Consider the following 24,240-nt stretch of genomic DNA (forward strand, 5'->3'; position numbering starts at 1 on the left):
AAGTGACTAAGTTTTTGCCAGCAGGATGAAAGCAGAAATGGTATATGCAGCCTTTGGGAAATGCTTCTAAAGAGAGGGGGTGTTCCCTTCTTTGTCTTCTCTTCTGCTGGTTGGAATGCAAGCCTAATGGCTGGAGCTACAGCAACTCTATTAGACCATGAGGTGATACTGGGAATGGAACCATATACCTTCCAAATGCCCATATATTTGAAAGCATAAATACATTTGTGACTCTCCTGCTGGAACAATGAGTCTAGATCTGTCTCATGATGTGTCAGACTAGCACTAGACTAACTCTGGACTTCTTAAACATAAGAGAGAAATACCAATTTTTGTTTAAGCCACTGGTATTTTGTGTTTTCCCATGCTACTTGCAGCCAAAGCTAATCCTAATACGATAATCAAAAAAAGAAGCAAGATCTAAAATCTTATTTAAAAAAAGGCAACTCTCATATGTTAATAAATTGTGTTAAGTTATATAACTAGTTTTAGGGTCGCATATATTTCAAAAATAAATTATTCAACAAATATTTATTTTTGAATTTTTTATTGTTTTTTATTAAATTTTTTTTTCAATATTTATTCATTTTCGAGAGTCAGAACACAAGCAGGGGTGGGGCAGAGAGAGAGGGAGACACAGAATCTGAAGCAGGCTCCAGGCTCTGAGCTGTCAGCACAGAACCCCCTTGGGGGACTCCAGCCCACAAACAGTGAGATCATGACCTGAACCGAAGTCGGACGCCTAACTGCGCCACCCAGGTGTCCCTCAACAAATATTTATTGAATACTAGACCCTAGTACATGTATCAGAATGATGGATAATGTAACTATAAATGTATTACTTGCAAAGTGACAAATATAAAAGAGAAAAGTAGTGTCTATGAAAATGGGACCTGAGGGATAGTGGGAAAACGCCACAAAGCAGGGATTGTTCCTCTTATATGTGTAAGATCCATAGGAGTCATAATAGAAGGGGATGGCATTCTACCATAAGCTGGGACACAAAACCTTTATTTCATCATACCACAAGTAAAAACGTTTTAAGATTCCCATTGATAATTCCCAGAAATCCAGTGTCTTTTTGTCACACAACTAAACGGCGTTTTGTATTCTGTAGGAGATTTAGATGGGACTTTCAAAAGCTATTGAAGTTATGCTAAAAATTCAAGATGCAATGTCTTTATTTTTATCTATTGACTAAGTAAGCTCTACACCCAAGGTAGGGTTTGAACTCACAACCTGAGGATTAAGAGTCACATGCTCTACTGACAGAGCCAGCCAAGCACCGCAACACGTAGTGTCTTTAAAGGAGACCGTTGGAAGAGACCTGATTACAAGGAAGCCAAGAGTCTGGGCGGATCCCTGGAAAAGCATCAGGACAGAATCAGAAGACTAGCTGTATGGTGCTGGTTACCTCGTGTAACAGTACTAGTTGGTGGCCTTAGACGAGTAACTGCGCTTTTCTAGGCCTCCATTTCTGAGCGTGAGGATTAGAAACGGGCATCCCTACAGACCTTCAGTTCCGTAGAACCCTTTTCTGGAGCACGTGCCCTACTCTGGGCAGCTCGCGCGGCCAACGCCGCTGGGCCTACATGCAAAGAGAGTACCTGCCCTCTGGGTCTTGGGCTCTCCTCGCGCATGACCTCACGGATGCTGCGCTTGAAGTTGGCTAGCAGAAACGCAGCGGTGGGAGCCGGGCCCCAGCCGCCGTCGGGAACACAGCAGGACCAGTCAGGTCTAAGCGGCCGAGAACCCTAAGGCGTGGAGTCAGCCGACAGCTCCGGGGGGTCGTGGAGACCTGGTACCCTCGCCCCGCCCAGTGGCGCCTCTGCCCCGCCCCTCGAGCCCCGCCCCGCCCCCGACCGGCCACTTGCTGCGTGCCGATTGGTCGCTGCGGTGCGCACGGCGCCGCGCCCCGCCGGCGCCCCTAGCCTAGCGCCCGCCGTCTGCTCCCGGCTCCCCGGGACCGAGGTGGAGCCGCGGACGCCGGCCGGGTCCGGGCACAGCCGCCTCTTCCTGTGCGTGAGCGCTTGGGGTCGGCGTAGGGGTCAGGGAAGCCAGGTGAGTGCGGTCGGCCGGTCTCGCGACGCGCTGGGGGCTCGTGCCCCCCGTCCGCGCGTGAGGAGGCGCCCCCGGCCAACCCGGCCTGCGCGGTGCTGCGGCGCCCAGCCCGGCCTCTCCTGCGCCCGGCGCCGCCCGGTGGAACGGGCCGGAGGAACACCCGGGCAGCCTGCGGACCGGGGGGCCTCCGCCAACCTCTCCGGCCCAGCCCGCCTCCCCTCGGGCCGACCGCGGCGGTGACGCGCGGGGACCCGCACTCGACCGGGGAGGGCCGCACCGCCGCGTTACCTGGCCGTCGATTGCTTGTCGGGGAGGTCTGGAAGATTCCCATCTCGAGCCTCTCGGCTTCCCAGGGCGACGGGCAGGGGAGAGAGGCGGTGGACGGCTCGCTGCGGGAGTCTGGGGGCGACTCGGGTACTTTTGTCGTCCCTCTCGCGTTCTCAGAACCATTGCTGAGAATATGGTCCGTGTTGTGTGGACTTTCCCGACTCTGACCTTAGGAGAGTCAGGTACAGAGGTGGGAAGAGGAAATGTTAGAGGCTCAGCATTCTTTTGAGAATTAATCATAAAGTGCTGAACGACCTTTTAGGTAAGTAGCAGCAGAGAATCGCCACTGTAGCAATGGTAGTTGGCTGCGGAAGACCATTTTGGTTTTTAACCAATTAATTGGGTTCCGAGTTAATCGCTGGAAAGTGCTTAATCTGTAATGTAAATATATGACCTTTTTAAAGCCAAAGCAGTGTTAAGATCGACTGTGCTCGTTCCCTTGCTGCTGTCAGTGCCTTGTGAGCTTGTGCGTGTGTGGGGGCGGGAGTCAAGCCTGCGATTGGAGTAAATGTGTAGTCACCATTATGCCTCTCAAAGACGTTAATTTCTCTTCTCGGAGTGTCCCACCTCTTCCCTCAAACTCTTCATCTATCTGCACCGTAAATCCCCTTTCTTAACAATTCCCAAGGCTCCTACTCCCGGGCTGGTCACACTTTTCCTTTCCATCGTCTTTAGTCTCTTGTCTTCTCGTGTTTCAGATCGGCTTAGGTTTCAAACGTAAAACAAACGTTAAGCCTTCTTACCGGTAATAGTGTTGCAAGACTCTTCATTCTTAAAATAAAAATCGAAAGTTATCTTGAATGTTAATGCTGCAGGAAAAGCAGGTTTAATGAGAGCAGCAGGAGGATGTAGTTTTCCTCTTCCGGAGACACACCCTCCCCTCCCCACCCCACTCCCATCCTCTGTCCACTAGGATTACAGCAGCCTTGACTGGCTGGTCTTTTCTGAGTTCACTTCTGGAGTCCAGGGTAAAGAATCTGTCTGATTAGTTTATCCTTATTTGCTCCTTTTGAAGTGATAATGGTAATATAGGCTGTAGAAAAAAAAATTTTTTAATCTTGGCTCTTTTTAAAAATTTTATTTATTTTTAGAGAGAGAGTGCGCATAGCACAAGTGGGGAAGGGGCAGAGAGAGAATCCCGAGCAGAGCCTGATGCAGGGCTCAAACTCACAAACCATGAGATCCTGACCTGAGCCGGTCAGGAGTCCAATGCTTAATTTATTGAGCCATCCAGGCACCGCCAGCCCTCATTTTTAAAATGCTGCATAGTATGCATTGTTCACATGTACTCTAATATATTTTATTGGTCTTGTACTGATGGACATTTTGGTTGTGTCTAGATTTTAGCCATTAAAAGCCTTGCTGCATGAAAATCCTTCTGCCGTTGTAGGATAAGTTTCAGGTAGATAATTGAAACAGATGATTGTACTTGAGTATAATTTTAGTGCCCTTTTCACCAGGAATATTTTTTATAACTTAAAAAGATTTTATAACTTAAAGGCAGTAGCTAAATTTGTTTGATTTAAATGCGTTTCTTAGAACCTGTGTGTCCTTTTATATTTAGAGACCGAATCAAGAAAATTTTGAGGACCAGGTTAAATAATGGTGAATTTTTTAACTTTGTTTCCACTTAGTGGTGTTGACTTTAAGGTTATGTTCACTCATTTGATTGGCTTGGCAGGAATGAATAGAGAAGGCCTTCAGGAAGAGAAAATGTGAACAGACTATTTTATGTACATTCCATCCTATGGTAACCCCTTGAATACCCAATCATAACAATTTCTTGTTCTTTTTTAAAATAAGTTCCTTTTAGGGGCGCTTGGGTGGCTCAGTCGGTTGAGCGTCTGATTTGGCTCAGGTCATGATCTCACGGCTTGTGAGTTTGAGCCCCGCATCGGGCTCTGTGCTGACAGCTGGGAGCCTGGAGCCTGCTTCGGATTCTGTGTCTCCCCTCTCTCTGCCCCTCCCTTGCTCATGCTCTGTCTCTCTCTCTCTCAAAAATAAATAAACATTCCAAAAATAAATAAACATTCCAAAAAAAATTAAAAAATAAATAAATAAGTTCCTTTTGTTGCAAAATATATCCCAGGTGTACAAAAAGTATGTATACATATGTACATATATATTTGTATATGTATGATATATGTGATTTATATGTATATATATCATATGTGGTATATATGTACATATATTTTTAAAAGAGTATGAATGCTGTGATCATTGTATTTACCATCGGATTAAGAAACAAAACATTTGCCTCCTTCTTCCAGAGGTAGCCTCTGTTCTGATCTGTTAATCTTTCTCTTGCTTTTTAAAATAAACTTTACATACAGGGTGCCTTGGATGGCTTCAGTTGGTTGAGCATCTGACTTCGGCCTAGGTCATGATCTCGCTGTTCTCGAGTTCGAGCCCCATATCAGGCTCTGTGCTGACAGCTCACAGCCTGGAGCCTGTTTCAGATTCTGTGTCTCCCTCTCTGTCTCTGCCCTTCCCCCACTCACGCTCTCTCTCTCTCTCTCTCTCTCAAAAATTAAAAAAAACATTAAAAATTTTTAAAAATAAGCTTTGCATATATATACACACAAATATACACATAGACATAAATGCACACACACAGTGGACATATACACAGATACCCATCCTAAACAATATTTTTGATTTTGATTGAGTAGTGTTACAACAAAATTCTCATGCAAATAGTGAGCATGTTTCAAAGTTTTATTTAACTGTTATAGAGAGTGCCACAAAGAGCTGGTTTTGAGAGGATTTAAAGAATATATGTAGTCCACAGGGAAAAGAATGAACAAAATTGCCAAGTTAGATATAATTGGTTAATGTTCTACACAGCAACGAAATCATAATGCCTTTGGGATTACTCTTTCCTACAAGGTTCTAAAAATCATAACCCCTTATTAATTCTCCAGTTCAACCTTATAGGACTATAAACCGTGTCTTTATTAACAATGAATTTTTCATTAAGTAAACTATGATAACGAAGTTCTTTTCCCCTGAGTGTAGATGAATTCCAAACAGACTTATTAGAAAATACTAGAGCTTTCTAAATTTGAGATTAAAATTTTGTTTTACAATTGTAAGTACAAACCTGAGTGTGTAAGGAAAGGACGATATTGTCATTATTATAGATGGAGTTTTCCAGGAAGAGATGAGCAGAAGAGAATGACTTCAGCTTCCCTGACCGTTTATAGGGGGACTTTCGGTGGAAGTTAATGAGTAGTGTCATGAGTGAGTCCTAGGAAATGGACCACACAGTAGGGCATCTGGAAGGCTCTAGTGTGGGCCTCATACAAGGCACACCTTGTTTTATTGCGCTTTGCAGATACTGTCTTTTTTTTTGTTTTTTTGTTTTTTTTAAACAAAGTGCAGGTTTGTGGCAACCCTGTGTGGAGCAAGCCTATCAGCACCATTTTTCCAACGGCATTTGTTCACTTCATGCCTCTGTGTCACATTTTGGTAATTCTTGCAATATTTCAAACTTTTTTGTTATTGTATGTGTCATGGTGATCTGTGATTAGTGATTGCAGCTTGCTGAATGCTCAGATGATGGTTAACATGTTTAGCAATGAAGTCTTTTCAAATTAAAGTATGCACCTTGTTTTTTAGACATAATGCCATTGCACACTCAGTAGGCTACGGTATAGTGTAAACGTAACTTTCATATGCACTTGGGAAACAATAAGTCATTGGACTCATTTTATTGGGATATTCACTTCATTGCCACAGTCTGTACGGAATGTATAATATCCCCGGGGTCTGAAAGGACAGCAGAAGCGCAGGCAGAGGGCATGGGCTGCTCTGTATTTTCTGCTGTTCAGCTCACTGTGGCTTGCCCAGAGTTAACAGCGTGGCTCAAAGCAGAATCTTTCTGCCCCGGGGCATGAATGGCCTCTGCTGGTGCAGCTGCGGGGCTTTGAAGGCGAGCAGAAACTGTGTCACCGTATGGTCAAGATCAAACCAAGCCCAGCTGGGTACAGATAGGAATCTGGGCCAGGTTTCAGGGCGTTCAGTCCTCAGGTTAAACAGCTGGTGTGGCACCGGGGACATGTCTGTCTCACTACTTCAGTCTGGCCCGCTTATCCTCCTTGTCTGGGGCACAGCTGGAACCTCTTTAGGTCTCCTGGGTTGGATCTTTCCTGTATCCTGGATTCTCTCTTTTAAAAGTTATTTTTGGGGCACCTGGGTGGCTCAGTAGGTTAAGCGTCTGACTTTTTTTTTTTTAATCATCTGACTTCTTTAAAAAAATTTTTTTAACGTTTATTTATTTTTGAGAGACAGAGAGAGATAGAGCATGAGCAGGGGAGTAGCAGAGAGAGAAGGAGACACAGAATCTGAAGCAGGCTCCAGGCTCTGAACCGTAAGCACAGAGCCCTATGTGGGGCTTGAACTCACAGACCACAAGATCATGACCCGAACTGAAGTCAGACGCTTAACCTACTGAGCCACCCAGGCACCCCATCATCTGACTTGATTTTGGCTCAGGTCATGATCTCATGGTTCATGAGATCGAGCCCTACATGGGGCTACGTGCTGACAGTGTGGAGCCTGCTTGGGATTCTCTCTCACCCTCTCGCTGCCCCTCCCCTGCTCTCTCTCTCTTTCAAAATAAATAAACGTTAAAAAAAATATTTTTATTATTGAAGTATAGTTGACATACAAGTTACATTAGTTTCAGGGGCACAACCTAGTGGTTTAACAATTCTGTACATAGTGCTCACCACGATAAGTGTAGTTACCATCTGTCACCGGGCAAACTTATAATCTTATCAACTCTATCCCTTATGCTATACTTTTCATCTCCTGACTTGCTTTATAACTGGAAGTTTGTGTCCTTTTTCTTTTATTGATTCACTCTCTCTAATGGTGCTCAAACTCCAGTAGCTTCTTGACAAGAAGAGTTACGTTTTTTGGAGACCTTCCCTGTCTGAATATGTTTTGATTCTATCCTCATACTTGACTGATACATTGTCAGGTAATAGAATTTCAGTTGAAAATAATTTTCCTTTAGAATTTTGAAGTTCCCTCTGCTTCCACTATTGCTGTTGAGAATTCCAAGCATTATGATTCATGATAATTAGTATTTGACCTGCTTTTTTTTTTCTGTCTCCAAACTTATAGAATCTCCATATTGACCACATTGTTTTGAAATTTAAAGTGATGTATCTTTTTAAAAAATTTTTTTAAATGTTTATTTTTGAGAGAGAGTCAGAGCATGAGTGGTGGAGGAGCAGAGAGAGAGGGAGACACAGAATCTGAAACACGTGGGGCTTGAACTCACAAACCGCGAAATCATGACCTAAGCCAGATTGGACGCTCAACCGACTGAGCCACCCAGGCACTCCTAAAATGATATATATTAGTGTGGGTCTGTTTGCATCCATCAAGTTGAGTATTTGATGGACCCTTTAAATCTGGATATACAGTAACTTCTGGGGAAATTCTCATGAAATATTTTGTTATTTTCTCCCTTCTATTTGCTTTGTAGTCTTTCTTCTGAAATACCCGTTATATGGATGTGAACATTGTAAAGGTCTTCCAATTTTCTTATCTGCTTTCCATCAGCTACTTATTACTCTCTGCCCAGTTTATGTACCAGAAACCATAGCCTCGGGAGGTTTAAAGCTCAACAGTGCTGGCACATAGCAACTAATCCTTAGATTTTCTTAACACTGATTTCCCAACCTTTCTATTTGGATTAAAAAAAAAAATGTTTTCCAGGGGCGCCTGGGTGACTCAGTCAGTTGAGCGGCTGACTTTGGCTCAGGTCATGACCTCATGGTTTGTGAGTTCGAGCCTCGCATAGGGCTAGGGCTGTCAGCACAGAGCGCACTTTGGATTTTCTGTGCCCCTCCCCCCACTGCCCCATCCCCGCTTGTGCTCTTTCTCTCTCTCAAAAATAAATGAAAAATATTAAATTTTTTTTCCATGATCATGTTTTTTATTTCCAAAGGCTATTTTTTAGTCTCTGAGTATCTCTCATGATAGCATCCTATTCTTATTTGATAGATGCAATATGTTCTCTCATCTCTGAGGTTATGATGATCTTGTTTTAACTTTTCTTTCTCCGCATAGTTCTGCAGCTTCCCATTTGGAAGGAAGAGATCTGGCTGCCAGTCTCCTGAGCCAGAGCAGAGGAACAGTAGTCCCTCCTGTCCAGTTTTTGGTACTTCGTCCTGCCGGTCATCCCCAGATCCAGAACACAAGCAATGGGGCGGAAACACCTTAGGCTTCTGCCAGGATATGGAAGAAGCATTTGGCACCATCAGGAAAGAAAGGACAGGCTCTGGGGACCTAACTTTCTAACTGCTTCCCCCGTGTCTTTCCTGGGTTGCTTCTCAGCTTTCCCCGCCGCTGGCTTGGGAACCCCGCTCTCTGGGGCGTGCTGTCAGTTACCATTGTCCGGCAGCTTGCCAGATTTGAGGATTTCATTGCTGTTTCATTGCTGTTGCTTCTTTTCTCTTCCTTTCTCCTTATCATTAGGAGTTTATGACTTTTTAAAAACTCCCTTTGTTGTAGTTTTAGTGGAGCTCAGGAGTGAGCAAAATGGAGATGCATGTGTACAGGCGGCTGTCTCCGCCAGAAGGAGGAACAGTTTCTCTGGACCCAAGAGTCATAGCGGTATTGCCAGGAACAGTGTTTGCTACAAAGTAATTGAATGTATGTGAACCCTCTTTTTGGTAAGGAGTTGTTGAAGGTATGTATGAAGCAATCGCAGTTGCTGTGATTAATTCTCACTTTCTAGGGATGTGCTGTCATCACCCCAGTTTACATACCAGAAAACCACAGCATAGGGAGGTTTATAAGGAGGTTTAAAGCTCAAACAGCACTGGTACATAGCAACTATTCCCTAAAGAGTAGAATGGATACATAACCTGGCCAAGTAGGCACAGCTGGGAAGAGGCTGGACATGGGATTGGGCTCAAGCCAGTGTTCACTCCAAAGCCTGTACTTTTTTTTTTTTTTTAAATAACTAGTTAATTAATTTGAAGTAAGCCCTATACCCATTGTGGGGCTTGGACTCACAACCCCAAGATCAAGAGTTGCATGCTCTACCGACTGAATCACCCTGCGGTCCTCAAAGCCTGTACAGTTTGCTGCTTCTGTATGGTTAATGCTGGAAGATAGTAATTCCTTTGAACCTTTTTTTTTTTTTTAATGTTTATTTATTTTTGAAGGAGAGAGAGACACAGTGTGTGTGTGGGGCGGGCGGGGCCGAGAGAGAGGGAGACACAGAATCCCACGCAGACTCCAGGCTCTGAGCTGTCAGCACAGAACCCAATTAGGGGCTCAGACTCACAAACCACAAGATCATGACCTGAGTCGAAGTTGGACGCTTAACCAACTGAGCCACCCAGGTGCCTCGGGTGTGTGTGTGTGTGTGTGTGTGTGTGTGTGTGTGTGTGTGTGTAATATTATAGATATATATTAAACTCATATATCTATTATAGATATATATATTTCTATATCATATGTAGTATATATGATCATAGATTATATATTGTATATCTAATATACACATCTGTGTTAGACATGTAAAGTATTTGAATATATTTGTGTCTATAAATAAATCTAAACAATATATATATATTATATATATATATATGTAAGATTTAGGGGCTTGCCTAACAGTAGGTATTCAACAAGTCTTGGCTTCCTTCTCCCTTCCTTTTCTTTATGGCTGGAGGTACAGTGTCAAGATGGCAGGAGATAAGAAAGCTGTGTTAGGGAGAAGTTGCAAGTACCCTGTACCTTTTGGAATTTATCTCACCAGCTATTAGAATGAATGGCATGATCCAATCTGGGTTTTAGAAAATTCTGGCAGAATATGGACTTGGGGAGGAAGGAGGAGGATTTTAAGAAATAACATGTTTGACAATATTGTCACAGCAGAACTGATTTCCCTCACCCAAATGATGTTTTTTATGACCATCAGTTTAGATAAACCTAGGTATAAAGTTGCCTCTGTTTCTTTTTGTGACGGGACAATGAGACATGTATGCACTTCACATTCTGAAAGCTCTAATAGTTAGAGTCCGTCTTTCAACAAGTGTTTGCCTAGTGTATTTCAGGCACTGTGCTAGGACCTGGGAATGCTACAGCGAGCCAAAGTAGACTTAGACTGTCCTTCATGGAGCTGGCTCTCTACAGGGGGAGGTAAATATTAATCAAATAATGAGATTAATAGTGCAGGACTAGGGGGATTATTAGATCTGGTCACGGAGTTAGGAAGTCTTGAAAATCAGTATCATATGAACTGGTCTGTCTTTCCACTCTTACCCCTTACAGTCTGTTCTCCCACAACAGCCTAAGGGATCCTTTTTAAATCTAAGTCACTCTGCTTAGCACTCTAATGGCTGTCTATTTCGGTCAGTAGGAACCAGAGTTCTCACAGTGGCCTATGAGGCTTTGTAATCATCCTTCCTTGCCTCTCTGCTACCTCTCTGATCTTATTTTCTCCCCCTCTCCCCTCTCACTCACTGTGCCTCAGCCACACTGGCCCTGCGGTGCTACTTGGATACCCAGACGCTGTCTTAGGGCCTTTGCCCCTGCTGCTGTTCTCTCTGAAAGACATCCACAGGGCTGACTCTCTCTCTCCCTTCGTCTTTGCTCAGCTGGTGCCTTCTCAGCGGAGTCTGCCTTGACCACCAGTTTGACATTTCTGCCGGCCCCATGATCGCCTGCACTCCCGATGCTCCTTACTCTGCTCGTTTATTCCCCCCCACGGCACTTACTGCTTTCTAGCATCGTATACAATTTACTTTAAAAATTATGTTTAGGGGCACCTGGGTGGCAAAGTCGGTTGAGCGTCTGACCTGATTTTGGCTCATGTCATGATCTCACGATCTGTGAGACTGAGTCCCGTGTGGGGTTTTGCATTGACAGCATAGAGCGTGCTTGGGATTCTCTCTCTCTCTCTCTCTCTTTCTCTCTCTCTCTCTCTGTCTCTGTCTCTCTCTCTGTCTCTTCCCCTCCCCTCCCCTGCTCACACTCTTTCTCACTCTCAAAATAAATAAATACACTTAAAAAAATGATGTTTATTGTTTTCCACTCACATACTAGGCTCCACATAGCTAGTGCTTTTTATTTGTTCTTTGATGTATATTAACTGTCCGGTTCCTGGTATGTAGTAGGCACTGTAAATAAACATTGAACGAGGAAGTGAAAGCTGATATTTGAGCGAAAAAGTGCTAACTAAGCTGACGTCTGTGGTGTGAGTAGGAGTTAACTAGGTGAGCTGGGAACGGAGAGGTATCAGACAGAGGGTGTGTGGGTTTTCGGTGGGGTGATTTAGCAAGTATGGGATACCAAAAGAGAAGCCAGGATGCCTGGAAAGAGTCAGGAGAAGTGTGAGAGGAAGCTGGGGCCAGTAAGGCCTGGGCTGTACTATAGAGTTTTGTCTTTATCTTACAATACGCTGGAGGGAAATTAAAAGTCTTCAGCAGGAGGGAAATACGAGAGTTGTGCCTTTTTAAAAACAGTCCTTGCAGCTGCAGTATGGAGGACATATTGATGGGGGCAGGAGTGGATGTGGCTAGGTGAGTTGGGAGGCCACCGTAGTGGAACAGGTGAGGGGGGAGTACTTGGGTCATGCGGTGCTGGAGACGGACTGAAGTAAGGAGGCTTAGTCGGGTGGTGGATTGGATGTCAGAGGGAAGAAGGAAGCAGCAGGGATGACCCCTGGGTTTCTGGCTTGTAAAACTGGATGGATGGTCCATTCATTCATTGCAGGGAATCCTGGAAGGGGATCAGGTTTGGAGGAGGAGATCATGAATTTGGGTCCTGACCTGTTGATTTTGAGGTGATTTTGAGACAGCCAGGAGATGTCATGCGGGTAATTGGATATTTCAGGCTGTGAATCAACGGCATTGAGCAGTACCGGAGGGGAGGATTCACCAAATAACCCACGTTTTGAATAATTAAAAGTTAACAAGGATATTACTGGGGGAGATTATTATATAGTTATGAAATTAAAGTCTCTTTAGAAGTCAATGCTCCCCATCCTTTACTTTGATTTTAGATTTAAGTCTTTTACCAAAATTGGTGGTGCTGGCTAAATTTTATTCTTGTTACATGTGATTTACAAGTCAGAAGGCAAAGAAGCCTTCCCTGATGTAAAGTATGTAAAATGTCTTTTCCAGAAGTGCTTAGATCTCTGAATAATTCATGCTCTTGGATTTTAAGGCCTATAAAATATTCACACTGTGAGTGCCTAGAAACCAGGTTTATAGCAACCCAAGAAGAAAAGCTATTCTTTAGACTCCTTTGGCAAGGTTGGAATCAGGAGCAATCACCATCATCATTGCAGACCTCATTGGACCGCTTTCTTCTGTTTCCGGATGATCACATTGTTCCTCTAAATTGCGTCCATTTCTCTTCTATCTTGTTCTTGCTTTCTTCACTACAGGCAGCGGAACAATAACTTTCTCTTTATGAGATCTGAAATGACAGAAATACTGTGAAAGTCTCTGATGATGCGCAGCAGTTCAGCATGATGGTCTTGTAAGCAGATTTGGGGGCCAGATCTAAACTTCAGTGGAGATCCTGGCTTGCCTCCTGGCTAGCTGCGTGACCTCGGGCAAGTGAACCAATTCTCTAAACCTTTTCACTAGTGTGAGGTAATAATCGCAACTGCCTTAGAGCGTTTGTGAGGATTGAAGAGAATAATCCATGAATAGGGTTCTTCTGAGCCTGGAATGGAGTGGTCTGTAAAGAGCATTGCACCTATACACATCCTGTAACTAACAGCCAGTAGTCCTGATCAGGGTGGGGAAGACACACACTTCATGTTTGTTTCATTCGACTCAGCTTGTTTTGCTCTGGCTGTGTAGACTTAATTAGCACCTTGAATGACATGTGTATTTTGTTAATCTCCTGATTTTTTGGCAATAGATTTTTTAATGATACAAATTATAATTTAATTTAACAAAATGTTAATTGGTTTCTCTGCTGGTTTGTAAATCCCCTGATGATGAGGGCTAAGTTTTATTCATCTTTATTTTCCCCACCGTGCCTTGCTTGTAGGAGGTGTTCTGTAAATATTCAGTACATGCTCTGGAGGAGTTTTGTGCCGATTAAATGCCATCGTATCCGTAGGGCTGCTGTAGTGCGTGCACACAGTAGTTCGGGAAAAAAAGGACATGAGTCAGAGATGAACGTTGAATCAGTCCTCAGTCCTCCTCCACATCTTCTCCCTGAGATACCTTAACTGCCCCGTGACTTCAGTTGCCACTTAATTACTGTGAGCCTCTAATCCGTACATCTGTCTTAAACCACCCTTTCAGTTTCTATACATCTGTCTATGTGATCTCCACCCGAATGTCCTTTAGTCCTATCAAATACATTATGCTCAGATTCCTCTCTCCCTTTCTCCCTTTCGTGCTTTGGCTAATGGTGTCTCACCATCCGTCGGGCCCCCAGCCACAATCTTAGCTTCTCCTTGCCTATTGATGATGCCACTTTAGTAGTCCTCAAATAAAAACCCTTCTTTAGCCTGCACCAGTATGGCTTCGGTATGCATCCTTCTTCTCTCCCTGTCTAGAGTGAGGGCCACCTTCTTTTCACATTTCTCTTCAGTCTCTCTCGTCCACACTGTTGCTGCCAGCATTATCTTTCTAAATCACAGAGATGATCTTGTCATTTCCCTGTTTACAAGCTCATAATTTTGCACATTTTATTCCTTCTTTTTCATCTGCCAAACTTTTATTCATGCTTCAAAACCCAGTTAAGTTTGCTCTCTATCTGTCGAACTTTCCTCAGCTCTTCCTGGCAAGTGCTGTCCTGTAATACTTTGTTTCATATTTCTCTTATGGCACTTCTGCATGATAGCTCATAGTGTATGTCTATTGCAGGACCTATTGTAATGCAGTTGTTTGTTCTGACACTGTTCCTAACTAGACTGTTTTCCGTATCGATTGCCTTAATCATTTTTATACATTCAGTACCTAATGCTAGCGGAGAAATGGAAGAACAAATAGGTGGTAGTGGGAAAATTTGGTTAGTGGAAAAATTTCTGAATTAGATGTTATTTGGGACTTTGATGCATATGGAAATTTCTCAGACCATGTCTGTATGTTGAAGTGTCTAGTTGTGTTCTCTTCCTTCTGCAAGTGTCCTTGGGTTTCCTAAGCTGAGTTTTTGGAAATGAAATTTTGACAGTTGAATCACTTAAAATGCCCTCTGACAAGGACTTGTATTTCCTTTTATAAAGACTTACCACTCTTAGTATTAGGAATAATTGCTGTCTAATGTATTGCAAGAGTTATGGGTCAGACCAGTAATCCATTAGTTCAGTTCACTAATCTTGTTGTTTTTTTTTTGTTGTTGTTGTTTTAGTTTTATTTATTTATTTTTGAGAGAGAGAAGGAGAGTGAGTGTGAGCAGGGAAGGGGCAGAGAAAGAGGGAGAGAGAATTCCACACGGGCTTTGTGCTAGCCTGACACTGGGGCTTGAACTCACAAAGAGTGAGATGCTTAACAAACTGAGCCACTCAGGCGCCCCAGATCTTTTCTTTTTGTTTACTTGGTACTGGGGTCAGTTTTGTGGGAGAATATACCAATAATTTCCTTGACCTCAAAAGTCTTAAGTGTATTAAAAACAGTTACAGACATAATACATTGTATAAGAGGTTTCTCAACAGGCAAGAAGAATCAGCACTTCATTGTGTTAATTATAATAACTTTTTAATGTTTTGTTTATTTTTGAGAAAGAGAGACAGAGTACGAGCGGGGGAAGGGCAGAGAGAGAGGCAGACACAGAATCCGAAGCAGGCTCCAGGCTCTGAGCTGTCAGCACAGCTCGAACCCACGAACCACGAGATCATGACATGAGCCAAAGTTGGATGCCTAACCAACTGAGCCACCCAGGCACCCCTAATTATAATAACTTGTTAATGTTTATTTATTTTTGAGAGAGAGAGACTCTCTTCCCATTTGAGAGTGTTCATTCTTAATATACTAGTCCTTTCCCCTCACTTTCCTACACGTTTCCCAGAGTGACTGGGCTCTTGGTGCCTCAGCTCCTTTTCTCCTCAAAGTCCTTCTTTTGGTTTCCTGTTATGACTCAGTGAAACCCAAATCCAGGGAGACTGTTAATCTGCAGTGTGATCTGGCCCTTACCTGTCACTCTTCAAACTTATTCCAAGCCACCTTGCCCCACTAACTTTACTGTGTCCTGATTCTCTTTGGTACCAGCTAATTCTTCCTTGCTGGCCCCACAGAGACGTAGGGACTTTTGTATATAATTTTCCCTCTCCCTGCTCTATCCCTTTTGTTTCTCCTTAATCTAAGTAACTTTACTCAGCTTTTAAATTTTCATATGTTTTAAGATCTTAGCAAGGATTACCTCTTCATAGAGACTTTCCCTGATGACCCTTTCCAAAATAAGTCTCCCCTTTATTCTCTATCAGGATCCTGCGCATTTCCTCCATAGTAATTATTTGTATTACTTTGTTCGATGTTCCTCTTGTCCTGACCCTCCAATTTTAGCCCCAGACGGGAGGAGATCATGACAGTTCAGAAACCATTGTATGCAAATAGCTATATATTTTCTGCTTATAGAACTATTTATAATTAGATTAATATATGGGAAATGAATTTGATATAGTAGGGAATAAGACTTGTTTTAATTTCAGACATTGTCTTAAATTCATGATGACCTTCCCTATTAACCAGTTAACGTTTAATGTTTGATAACAATTCATTACTATATTTGCATTAATAGCGATAAAATGCAAGACTTCAGTGTAGCTAAAGTGTATCTGAATGATAAACTTCTGAAAACATTTTGTGGGTAAAATTTACATACTGTAAAATACACACATCTTAAAGTGTACACTTCAATGACTTTTGATAAATGTATGTACCTGTATAACCACTATCCCAATTATGATCTAGTACATTTCTGGGGCACCTAGGTGGCTCAGTCGGTTAAGGGTCCGACTTTGGCTCAGGTCATGATCTCGCGAGTCGTGAGTTTGAGCCCCACATCAGGCTCTGTGCTGACAGCTCAGAGCCTGGAGCCTACTTTGGAGTCTGTCTCCCTCTCTTTCTGCCCCATCCCAGCTCGCACTCTGTCTCTCAAAAATGAATAAACGTTAAAAAAAAAAAAAAGATATAGAACATTTCTGTCACTCCCAGAAAGCTCCCTTGCAGTCAGTCCTTACCCCCTATAGGCAAGCACTGTTCTGATTTCTTGGACTAGTGATTAATTTTGCCTCTTCTTAAGCTACATTTAAATGGAACCATACAGTATACACTATTTTATGTCTGCTGACTTTCACTTAAATCGTGTCTTTGAGGGTTTGCTTGTTTGTTTTTTCTGTTGGTTGTATGTTCATTCTTTTTCATTGTGGAACAGTATTCCATTGTATGGATTGCTCATACCTTGTTTGTCCATCCTTTTGTTGATGAACATTTAGGCTGTTTCAGTTTGGGGCTATTGTGAATAAAACCGTTAAAAACCTCCTTCTATAAGTCTTTCTTATGTGTGGATAATGTGTTTTTACTTCCCTTGGCCAATACTTGGGAATGGAATTGCTGGGTTATAGGGAGGGTTTTTTTTTTTTTTTTTTTTTTTAATGTTTTTGTTTTTGTTTTTGTTTTTGTTTTTAATTTTTAAGACAGAGAGAGACAGAGCATGAGCGGCGAGGGGCAGAGAGAGAGGGAGACACAGAATCCAAAGCAGGCTCCAGGCTCTGAGCTGTCGGCACAGAGCCTGATGCAGAGCTTGAACTCACAAACTGTGAGATCATGACCTGAGTTGAAGTCGGACGCTTAACCAACTGAGCCACCCGGGTGCCCCTAGGGAGGTTTATTTTTAACTTGATAAGAAACCTTCACCAGAAATGTATGGGATCTCCAGTTGCTCTACAGCCTTACCAACATTTAGTATTGCCAGTCGTTTAAATTTTAGCTATCCTGGTGGATGTGAGATGTTATTTCATTAATTTGCATTAATTCATTAATTTTAAGTCTTTTTTCCCATTTCAAGTTTATTCAAGTCTTTTGCGTACTTTTTATTGCCTATATTTTATCTTTTTATTTCTGGTGTTTAATTCCTTCTGTATTATAGATACAAGTTCCTTGCCAGATATTTGTTTTGCAAATATTGCTTCCCAGCTTGTGTTTCCAGTGTTTGGACCTCCTATAATATATTACTTGTACTTATTTTTCAGAATAACTGGATCTATTACTTTAATTTTAGAGGTATTTCACCTGAATCCATATTTAAGCCTATTATTTGAAAATATAACCAACATACTGTTTAGATACAAGTTCATCTTTATGAAATGCTATATATGCCATGTTATAATTTTTGCTTCACATAGTTATCTTTTAGGTCAAAGAAGAAAAGATAGTCTTTTGTATTTACCTACATATAGATCATTTCTGGTATTCTTCATTGCTCCCTGTGGATCTGAGATTCATCTGATGTCATTTCCCTTCAGCCTGAAGAATTTCCTTTAGCATTATTTTTAGTGCAGATCTGGTGATGAATTATGTTTTTGTTTACCTGAAAATGTTTTTATTTTATCCTCATTTTTATAAAAAAGCTTTATTGAAATATACATATGATAACACTCTGCTAGTTTAAGTGTACAATTCAGTTATTTTTAGTATATTTACAGAGTTGTGTAGTCATCACCATAGTTTTATTTCCTTAAGTTTTTATTTAAGTTCCAGTTAGTTGACATAAGTGTAATGCTAATTTCAAGTGTATAATTTAGTGATTCAAGACTTCCATACAACACCCAGTTCTCATCACAGGTGCCCTCCTTAATCCCCATCACCCATTTCCCCCATCCCCCTACCAGCCTCCCCTTCGGTAACTACCAGTTTATTCTCTGTAGTTAAGAGTCTGTTTCTTGGTCTGCCTCTCTCTTCCCTTCCCCTACCATCTTCTGACCACAGTCTAATTTTAGAACCTTGTGCCCATTAGCAATGACTCCCTATTCCACTCCCCCCACTGTCACTAGGCAACCACAAATTTACTTCCTGTCTATAAATTTGCTTCATCTGGACATTTCATAGACATGGAATTATACAATATGTGGTCTTATGTCTTTTACTTAGCATAATGTTTTTGAGGTTCCTTCATGTTGTAGCACATATCAGTGCTTCATTCCTTCTTATTGCTGAATTTGTATTCAGTGTATGATACCGCCACATTTTATGTGCGTATCCGTCAGCTGATGCATGTTGGATTGCTACTTCTTGGCTATTTTTTTTCAAGTTTGTTTATTTTGAGAGAGAGAGAGAGAGAGCATGGGTGCACATGAGTAGGGATGGAGCAGAGAAAGAAGGAGAGAGACTCTTAAGCAAGCTCCACACTGAGCGTGGAGCCCAACACAGGACTTGATCTCACAACAGTGAGATCATCACCTGAGCTGAAATAAAGAAACCGACTGAGTCACCCACGCGCCCCCAAGTATTTCTTTTTATTTCTGATTTTCAGCAGTTTGATCGTGATGTTTTCCGTGTTTAAACTCCTTGGAGTTTGCTGAGCTTTCTGGATTTATAAGTTAATATTTTTCACCAAATTTGGGAAGTTCTCAGCCATTATTTCTTCAAATATTCTTGTCTTCCTCATTCTATCTTTTTCTGGGACCGCATTAAACACATATTGGGTCCACTACTAGTGTTCCTCAGTTCGTTGAGGCTCTGTTCATTGTTTTCCCCTCAGTTTGGAAAAAAAAAAAATCCATGTTCTTTAGGTTGGATAATTTCTTTTGATCTTTCTTCAAGTTTACCACCTTTTTTTTTTTCCTGTCTCTAATCTTTTAAGCCCATTTAGTGAATTTAAATTTTCAACTATTAAAATGTTCAGTTCTAGAGTTTACATTAAAAAGTATCTCTTTCTCCACTGAGATCTCCATCAGTTTAGTTATTTACACCATGTTCCTTTAAGTCTTTGAATGTGTTTATATTGGCAGCTTTAAAGTCTTTGTCTGATGGGGTGCCTGGGTGGCCCAGTCACTTAAGCGTCCTGTTTTCAGCTCAGGTCCTGATCTCACAGTTGTGAGACTGAGCCCCACGTTGGGCTCCGCGCTAAGCATGGAGCCTAATTAAGACGCTTTTCCTTCTCCCTCCACCCTTCCTCTCCTCTCAAAATAAATAAAGTAAAACATTAAAAAAAAAAAAAAAGTCCTTGTCTGCTAATTTCAATACTTGAGTCATTTTGGGGTCTATTTCTATTCATTGCTTTTTTTTTTCCTTCTTGAAAACAGATCACATTTTTCCTGGCTTGTGTGACTGTCTAGTAATTTTTTTTTTTAACTACATATTGGACATTGTAGATGATACATTATAGACCCTCTCAATTCAGTTATCTTCATCTGGAGTGTCGCTTTTTGTTCTGTTGGGCAGTTAAAATACTGGCTGATCACCCTGAAATTGCAGACACTTGGTTTCACACTTAGAGAGTAATCCCAAAGTGTTTACTAATCTCTAATTTGGTGGAACTCAAACTCTAAAATACCATGCAGCGGGGGAGCATGGAAACTCTCTGTTTAGTTCTTTTTTTTTTTTTTTTTTTTTTTTTTTTAACGTTTTATTTATTTTTCAGACAGGGAGAGACAGAGCATGAACAAGGGAGGGTCAGAGACAGGGCGACACAGAATCTGAAACAGGCTCCAGGCTCTGAGCTGTCAGCACAGAGCCCGACATGGGGCTTGAACTCACGGACCTCGAGATCATGACCTGAGCCGAAGTCGGCCGCTTAACCGACTGAGCCACCCAGGCGCCCCTCTGTTTAGTTCTTTTAGCCTTACAGCTATTTTTTTCTGCTGAGTTTCTTGGAGTTTCCTTCATGCATGTGCTGTTTGGGGATTAGCCAGGTATTTAAAGAAAGTTTATATTAAAGTGTTTGGGGCTTCTTCCTGTGACTCGCCCCTTTCTAAGATTTCCTCTTTCAGTTCCCAGCTGCTCTAATAATCCTAAACTCCGTCCTCTGATACCTCAAGCCAAAAAGACTGTGGCATTTTTGCTCAGGTTTTAGCCATGACGTACCACAGAGATCACTGGGGTGGGAGTGGGGGGACTAGGGGTTCTTCAGGGGGAGAAGCTGCATAAAAGTGGATCTTACCATGTTTTCTTTCCTGGGTTAAATTGCCTCCAGTTTCTGCCCGCTTTTCAGCACTCTTCAGTACTTTCAAATAGTTGTGGGTTTTTCCCCCTGTCTTTTTGGAATTTAAGGTGTTCCTGGATCACCTCATCTAAACGTACTCTTCTTGAAAATTCTCACAACATGTCGTATGTACCCTTATAGTTCTTTATGCACATGATTTGTCTCCTTCCAGTTATCGATTGCTGCATTCTTGACAACTCCAAAACTTAGTAGTTTAAAGTAGCCATTTTATTCTGCTTATGGTTTCTGTGGGTCAGGAATTGGCAAAGGGCAGAGCCAGGATGGTGTGTCTGCACCGTATACCTGGGGCTTCGTAAAGCGTAAAGTCTGGGAGTAATGCAGTAGCCGGAACGTGAGTCACCCAGAAGTGGCTGCTCACACACCTGGCAGTCGATGCCAGCTGGTGTCTGGGAACTGTGGGCCTGAATCCCTATACACGCTCTCCTCACAGCATCGTGACCTTGGACCCTTTACATGGCAACTCAGAACTCTGGTGTTAGTGTTCTAGAAAATGAGCTACAAACTGCACTCACTGCCTTTTATTATCTACTCCTAGAAGCTGTATGGCAGAAGCGACCCAGTATCACTTCCTCTACTCTGTTGGTCCACCCGTTTTTATTGGTGGCCCAAACTCAAGGGGAGGGACATAGATTCACTTCTCAGTGAAGTGGAAGCGTCAGAGAACTTGGCAGACGTGTTTCAAAACCATCAGACTCATTTCGTAAATAGTAGGCTCCCCCTTGTGTCCCAACACAGTCCTCCGTACATGACCATAGGTATTCATTGAAGTATTTAATTTTTTTTTTTGTAACCGTAGGTTTGGACAGAAAGCAAATTTGTGTTCAGAGCTTTAAGAAAGGAAAAGATATTTCACTACGTAAAAACATTTTCTTCGATTGATTTTTTTTTTTGTCTTTTTATTTGTAGAATACAGAGTTTAATGAAAAATCCATGCTTACGGGGTGAACATGGCAGGCTTCCTAGATAACTTCCGTTGGCCAGAATGTGAATGTATTGACTGGAGTGAGAGAAGAAATGCCGTGGCTTCTGTGGTGGCGGGTGTACTGGTAAGTGAAAAAGCGTGGTTGGTGACATTTCTGCTTCATTTTTTTGCCCTGAAAATTAATGTCGCTTCCTTTGGGCCCTGAATACCCTTTCAGAACTATTTATTTCACTATTATTTTGTATCAATAATTAATTCGAGTTCTAGATATTAGTGAACAAAACATGGTAGGCCCTGGGTTCATTTGATTTTATAAATTTGTTAAACTTGGTACCTTTTCTTCAAGTGATAATACAATTATTGTAGGCAGTAGCATTTTTAAGTTAATGATACAAGATGTATACGTTCTTGAAGCTCGTCAGGCTCGGAGAATTTGATAACCAAATAGTGTCGTGACTCACTGAGGTTCAGGATGTGTAGACAGCAGTAATTACGGACCTGGGGCCGAGCCAGAAGCCCTGCAGTGCTCTAGGGAGGGGGCACCAGCTCCTTGTCCCCAGCTGCAGCACTGACGGAGAGTGAGAGGAAGAAATTTGTGGAAGAAACTCTTGCCCAATTTTCTTCCAACAGTTTTTCTTTCTCAACTTAAAAAAAAAAATTTTTAAGGTTTATTTATTTTTGAGAGAGAGAGAGAGAGGGAGGGCGAGCACGAGCAGGGGAAGGGCAGAGAGAGAGGGGGACACAGAATCCAAAGCAGGCTCCAGGCTCCGAGCTGTCAGCACAGAGCCTGACGCGGGGCTCGAACCCACGAACCATGAGATCGTGACCTGAGCCGAAGTCGGACGCTTAACCGACTGAGCCACCCAGGTGCCCCTCAACTTTTTATTATAAAAAACATCGAGCATGTATGGTAAACAAGAATAGGGAGAATAGTAAAAGAGCCCTGCTCAACCCACGTACTTAACCATCCAGCTTCAAAGACTATCCCCACCGGTCTTGCTTCAGCATTCCATCAATCACGCCCTGCCCTCGCCGAATTTCTGAAGCAAATTTCAGTATCGACTACATTTTTAAAAATTTATCTCTTCCAGTATACGGTTCTACACCTGAAGTCCAATAGAAAAAAAAAAAAAAAAAAAAAAAAAACCCAGAGCAGGAAGTAAAGATAACTGTGATGCTTCTAAGTCTTTTCTTGCACTTTATGGTCGTGTTCCCTGCAAGTAATTTGTCTGTGGAATTCTTTAGCAACTTCTCTAAGTCTTTTCAGCGTAGCTTACGTAGAAACATCACATTTGACCTGCTCCTTCCTGCTCAGTCAGTTACACAGTATTTAATGAGATTACATGATTGGTTAAAACGATAGAGGCTTAAATAGTTCTGGAGACATGATAACTGACCCTTGGTAAGCACACAGCTCATTTGTGGAAGCAAAAGAGCGTGGGCATATTAAAAAGGAATGCTTTCTAGAGAGAATGAGACATGTCAGGTAATCAGGATCTGGTTAGCTAGAGGTTAGTTAAGAGAGCTTCTGTGCACAGAATTATGGGGGATGAAAGAAGCGGATAATTCGTCCCATGTAACAATTTTTTGCTTTATCTTGCACTGAGAGAACTTCAGAATCTTACACAGATTTGGTTAGGTAACTTCACCTCATGTGCTACCAAGAGTAAGTAAACAAGTGATTCTTATTTTTTCTACTTGAACATCCAGAGCTCAATCTAGAAATATTGTACGGTCGGTGGAAATACAGGAATGTTAAAGAGCAAGTATCATGCCAAGCCAAAGGATTAGCGTTAGTCTAATGCCTTGGACTCTTTTGCAAGTTTTTTACAGGTTGGTGGATAATGATTGACGCTGCTGTGGTGTACCCGAAGCCAGAGCAGTTGAACCACGCCTTTCACACATGTGGCGTGTTTTCCACATTGGCTTTCTTCATGTAAGTATGAAGGTAATTCTCAATTCAAGATCAGTTTCCTAAAAACATTTTTTCCTTATAGTTTACTGCTATCTGGGATAACCTTTTAATTTAATCGATGGCGACGAATCCATCTTTAACATAAAGATATATATTTTTTCCCCATTGTATTAAGATTTTTTTGTCGAGAATGAGTGTTGGATTTAATCACTATCATTTTAGCACCCATAAAGGTTATAGTGTGATTTTTCTCCTTATAATGTTGTTAAACTGGTCAATTAGTACTTATCAGTACCAAGAATATTTTTTATATTTGAGTATCTGAATATCCGGGTGCTTCTTATAGTCAGTGGTATCTTATAATTACAGTTGATCATCTTTTTTTTCTTGGTGGTGAAAAAAAGTAATCGTGCATCTTAAAAGATGAGTGGCATCTTAGATGTAATAAAAAATGTTACATTTCTAGATTTTTTCATAGTGGATCATTCTTGAATATTGTAACACGTGCAACTTTTAACATGGAGTATAATTTTTTTTTAATGTGTTGCTTACCTGTGTTGGCCAGTAGCTGGGGGAAGGGCAGGATGGGCCTCCAATGAGACTGCTCTATGGCTTTTCTTTTTTATTAAATCATTTGTGGGTTTATCTGTTAAATCTCACTTCATGAAAGAGTTTGGAAACTTTCCGTGGATGTCTTTTATTAATTTTTAAAACTATGTTAAGATTATATAATTTCCTTATACTGTGAGGAGTTATAAAAGTTAAATTGCTGAAGATGGAAATACTTACATCCGGTAAAGATGCTAAGAAAAGGCTACATTTCTACTATAAACACACCTCACTCTAACAAAAATGT

The 24,240-nt window shown here is 41.9% G+C and overlaps 1 protein-coding gene across 4 annotated transcripts in view; it reads left to right on the plus strand.

The window, feature by feature from the left end:
- The first annotated feature begins 1,900 nt into the window (after positions 1-1,900).
- The window catches only part of TMEM50B (transmembrane protein 50B), a 33,917-nt gene continuing 11,577 nt past the window's right edge, over positions 1,901-24,240 (plus strand). Inside the window, exons 1-4 of one of the 4 annotated variants that reach the window (XM_060640431.3) lie at positions 1,902-2,061; positions 12,809-12,979; positions 21,454-21,593; positions 23,293-23,405. In XM_060640431.3, the coding sequence (XP_060496414.1) occupies positions 21,495-21,593; positions 23,293-23,405 (212 nt within the window). In that variant the 5' untranslated portion in view covers positions 1,902-2,061; positions 12,809-12,979; positions 21,454-21,494. Of the gene's footprint in view, positions 2,062-5,752; positions 5,860-12,808; positions 12,980-21,453; positions 21,594-23,292; positions 23,406-24,240 lie in introns of those variants that run through there. The other 3 variants (XM_060640433.3, XM_060640430.3, XM_060640432.3) reach the window with 3 other exon arrangements.

Source organism: Panthera onca, chromosome C2 (genome assembly GCF_046562875.1).
Source record: "Panthera onca isolate mPanOnc1 chromosome C2, mPanOnc1 haplotype 2, whole genome shotgun sequence".
Classification (NCBI taxonomy): Eukaryota; Metazoa; Chordata; class Mammalia; order Carnivora; family Felidae; genus Panthera; species Panthera onca.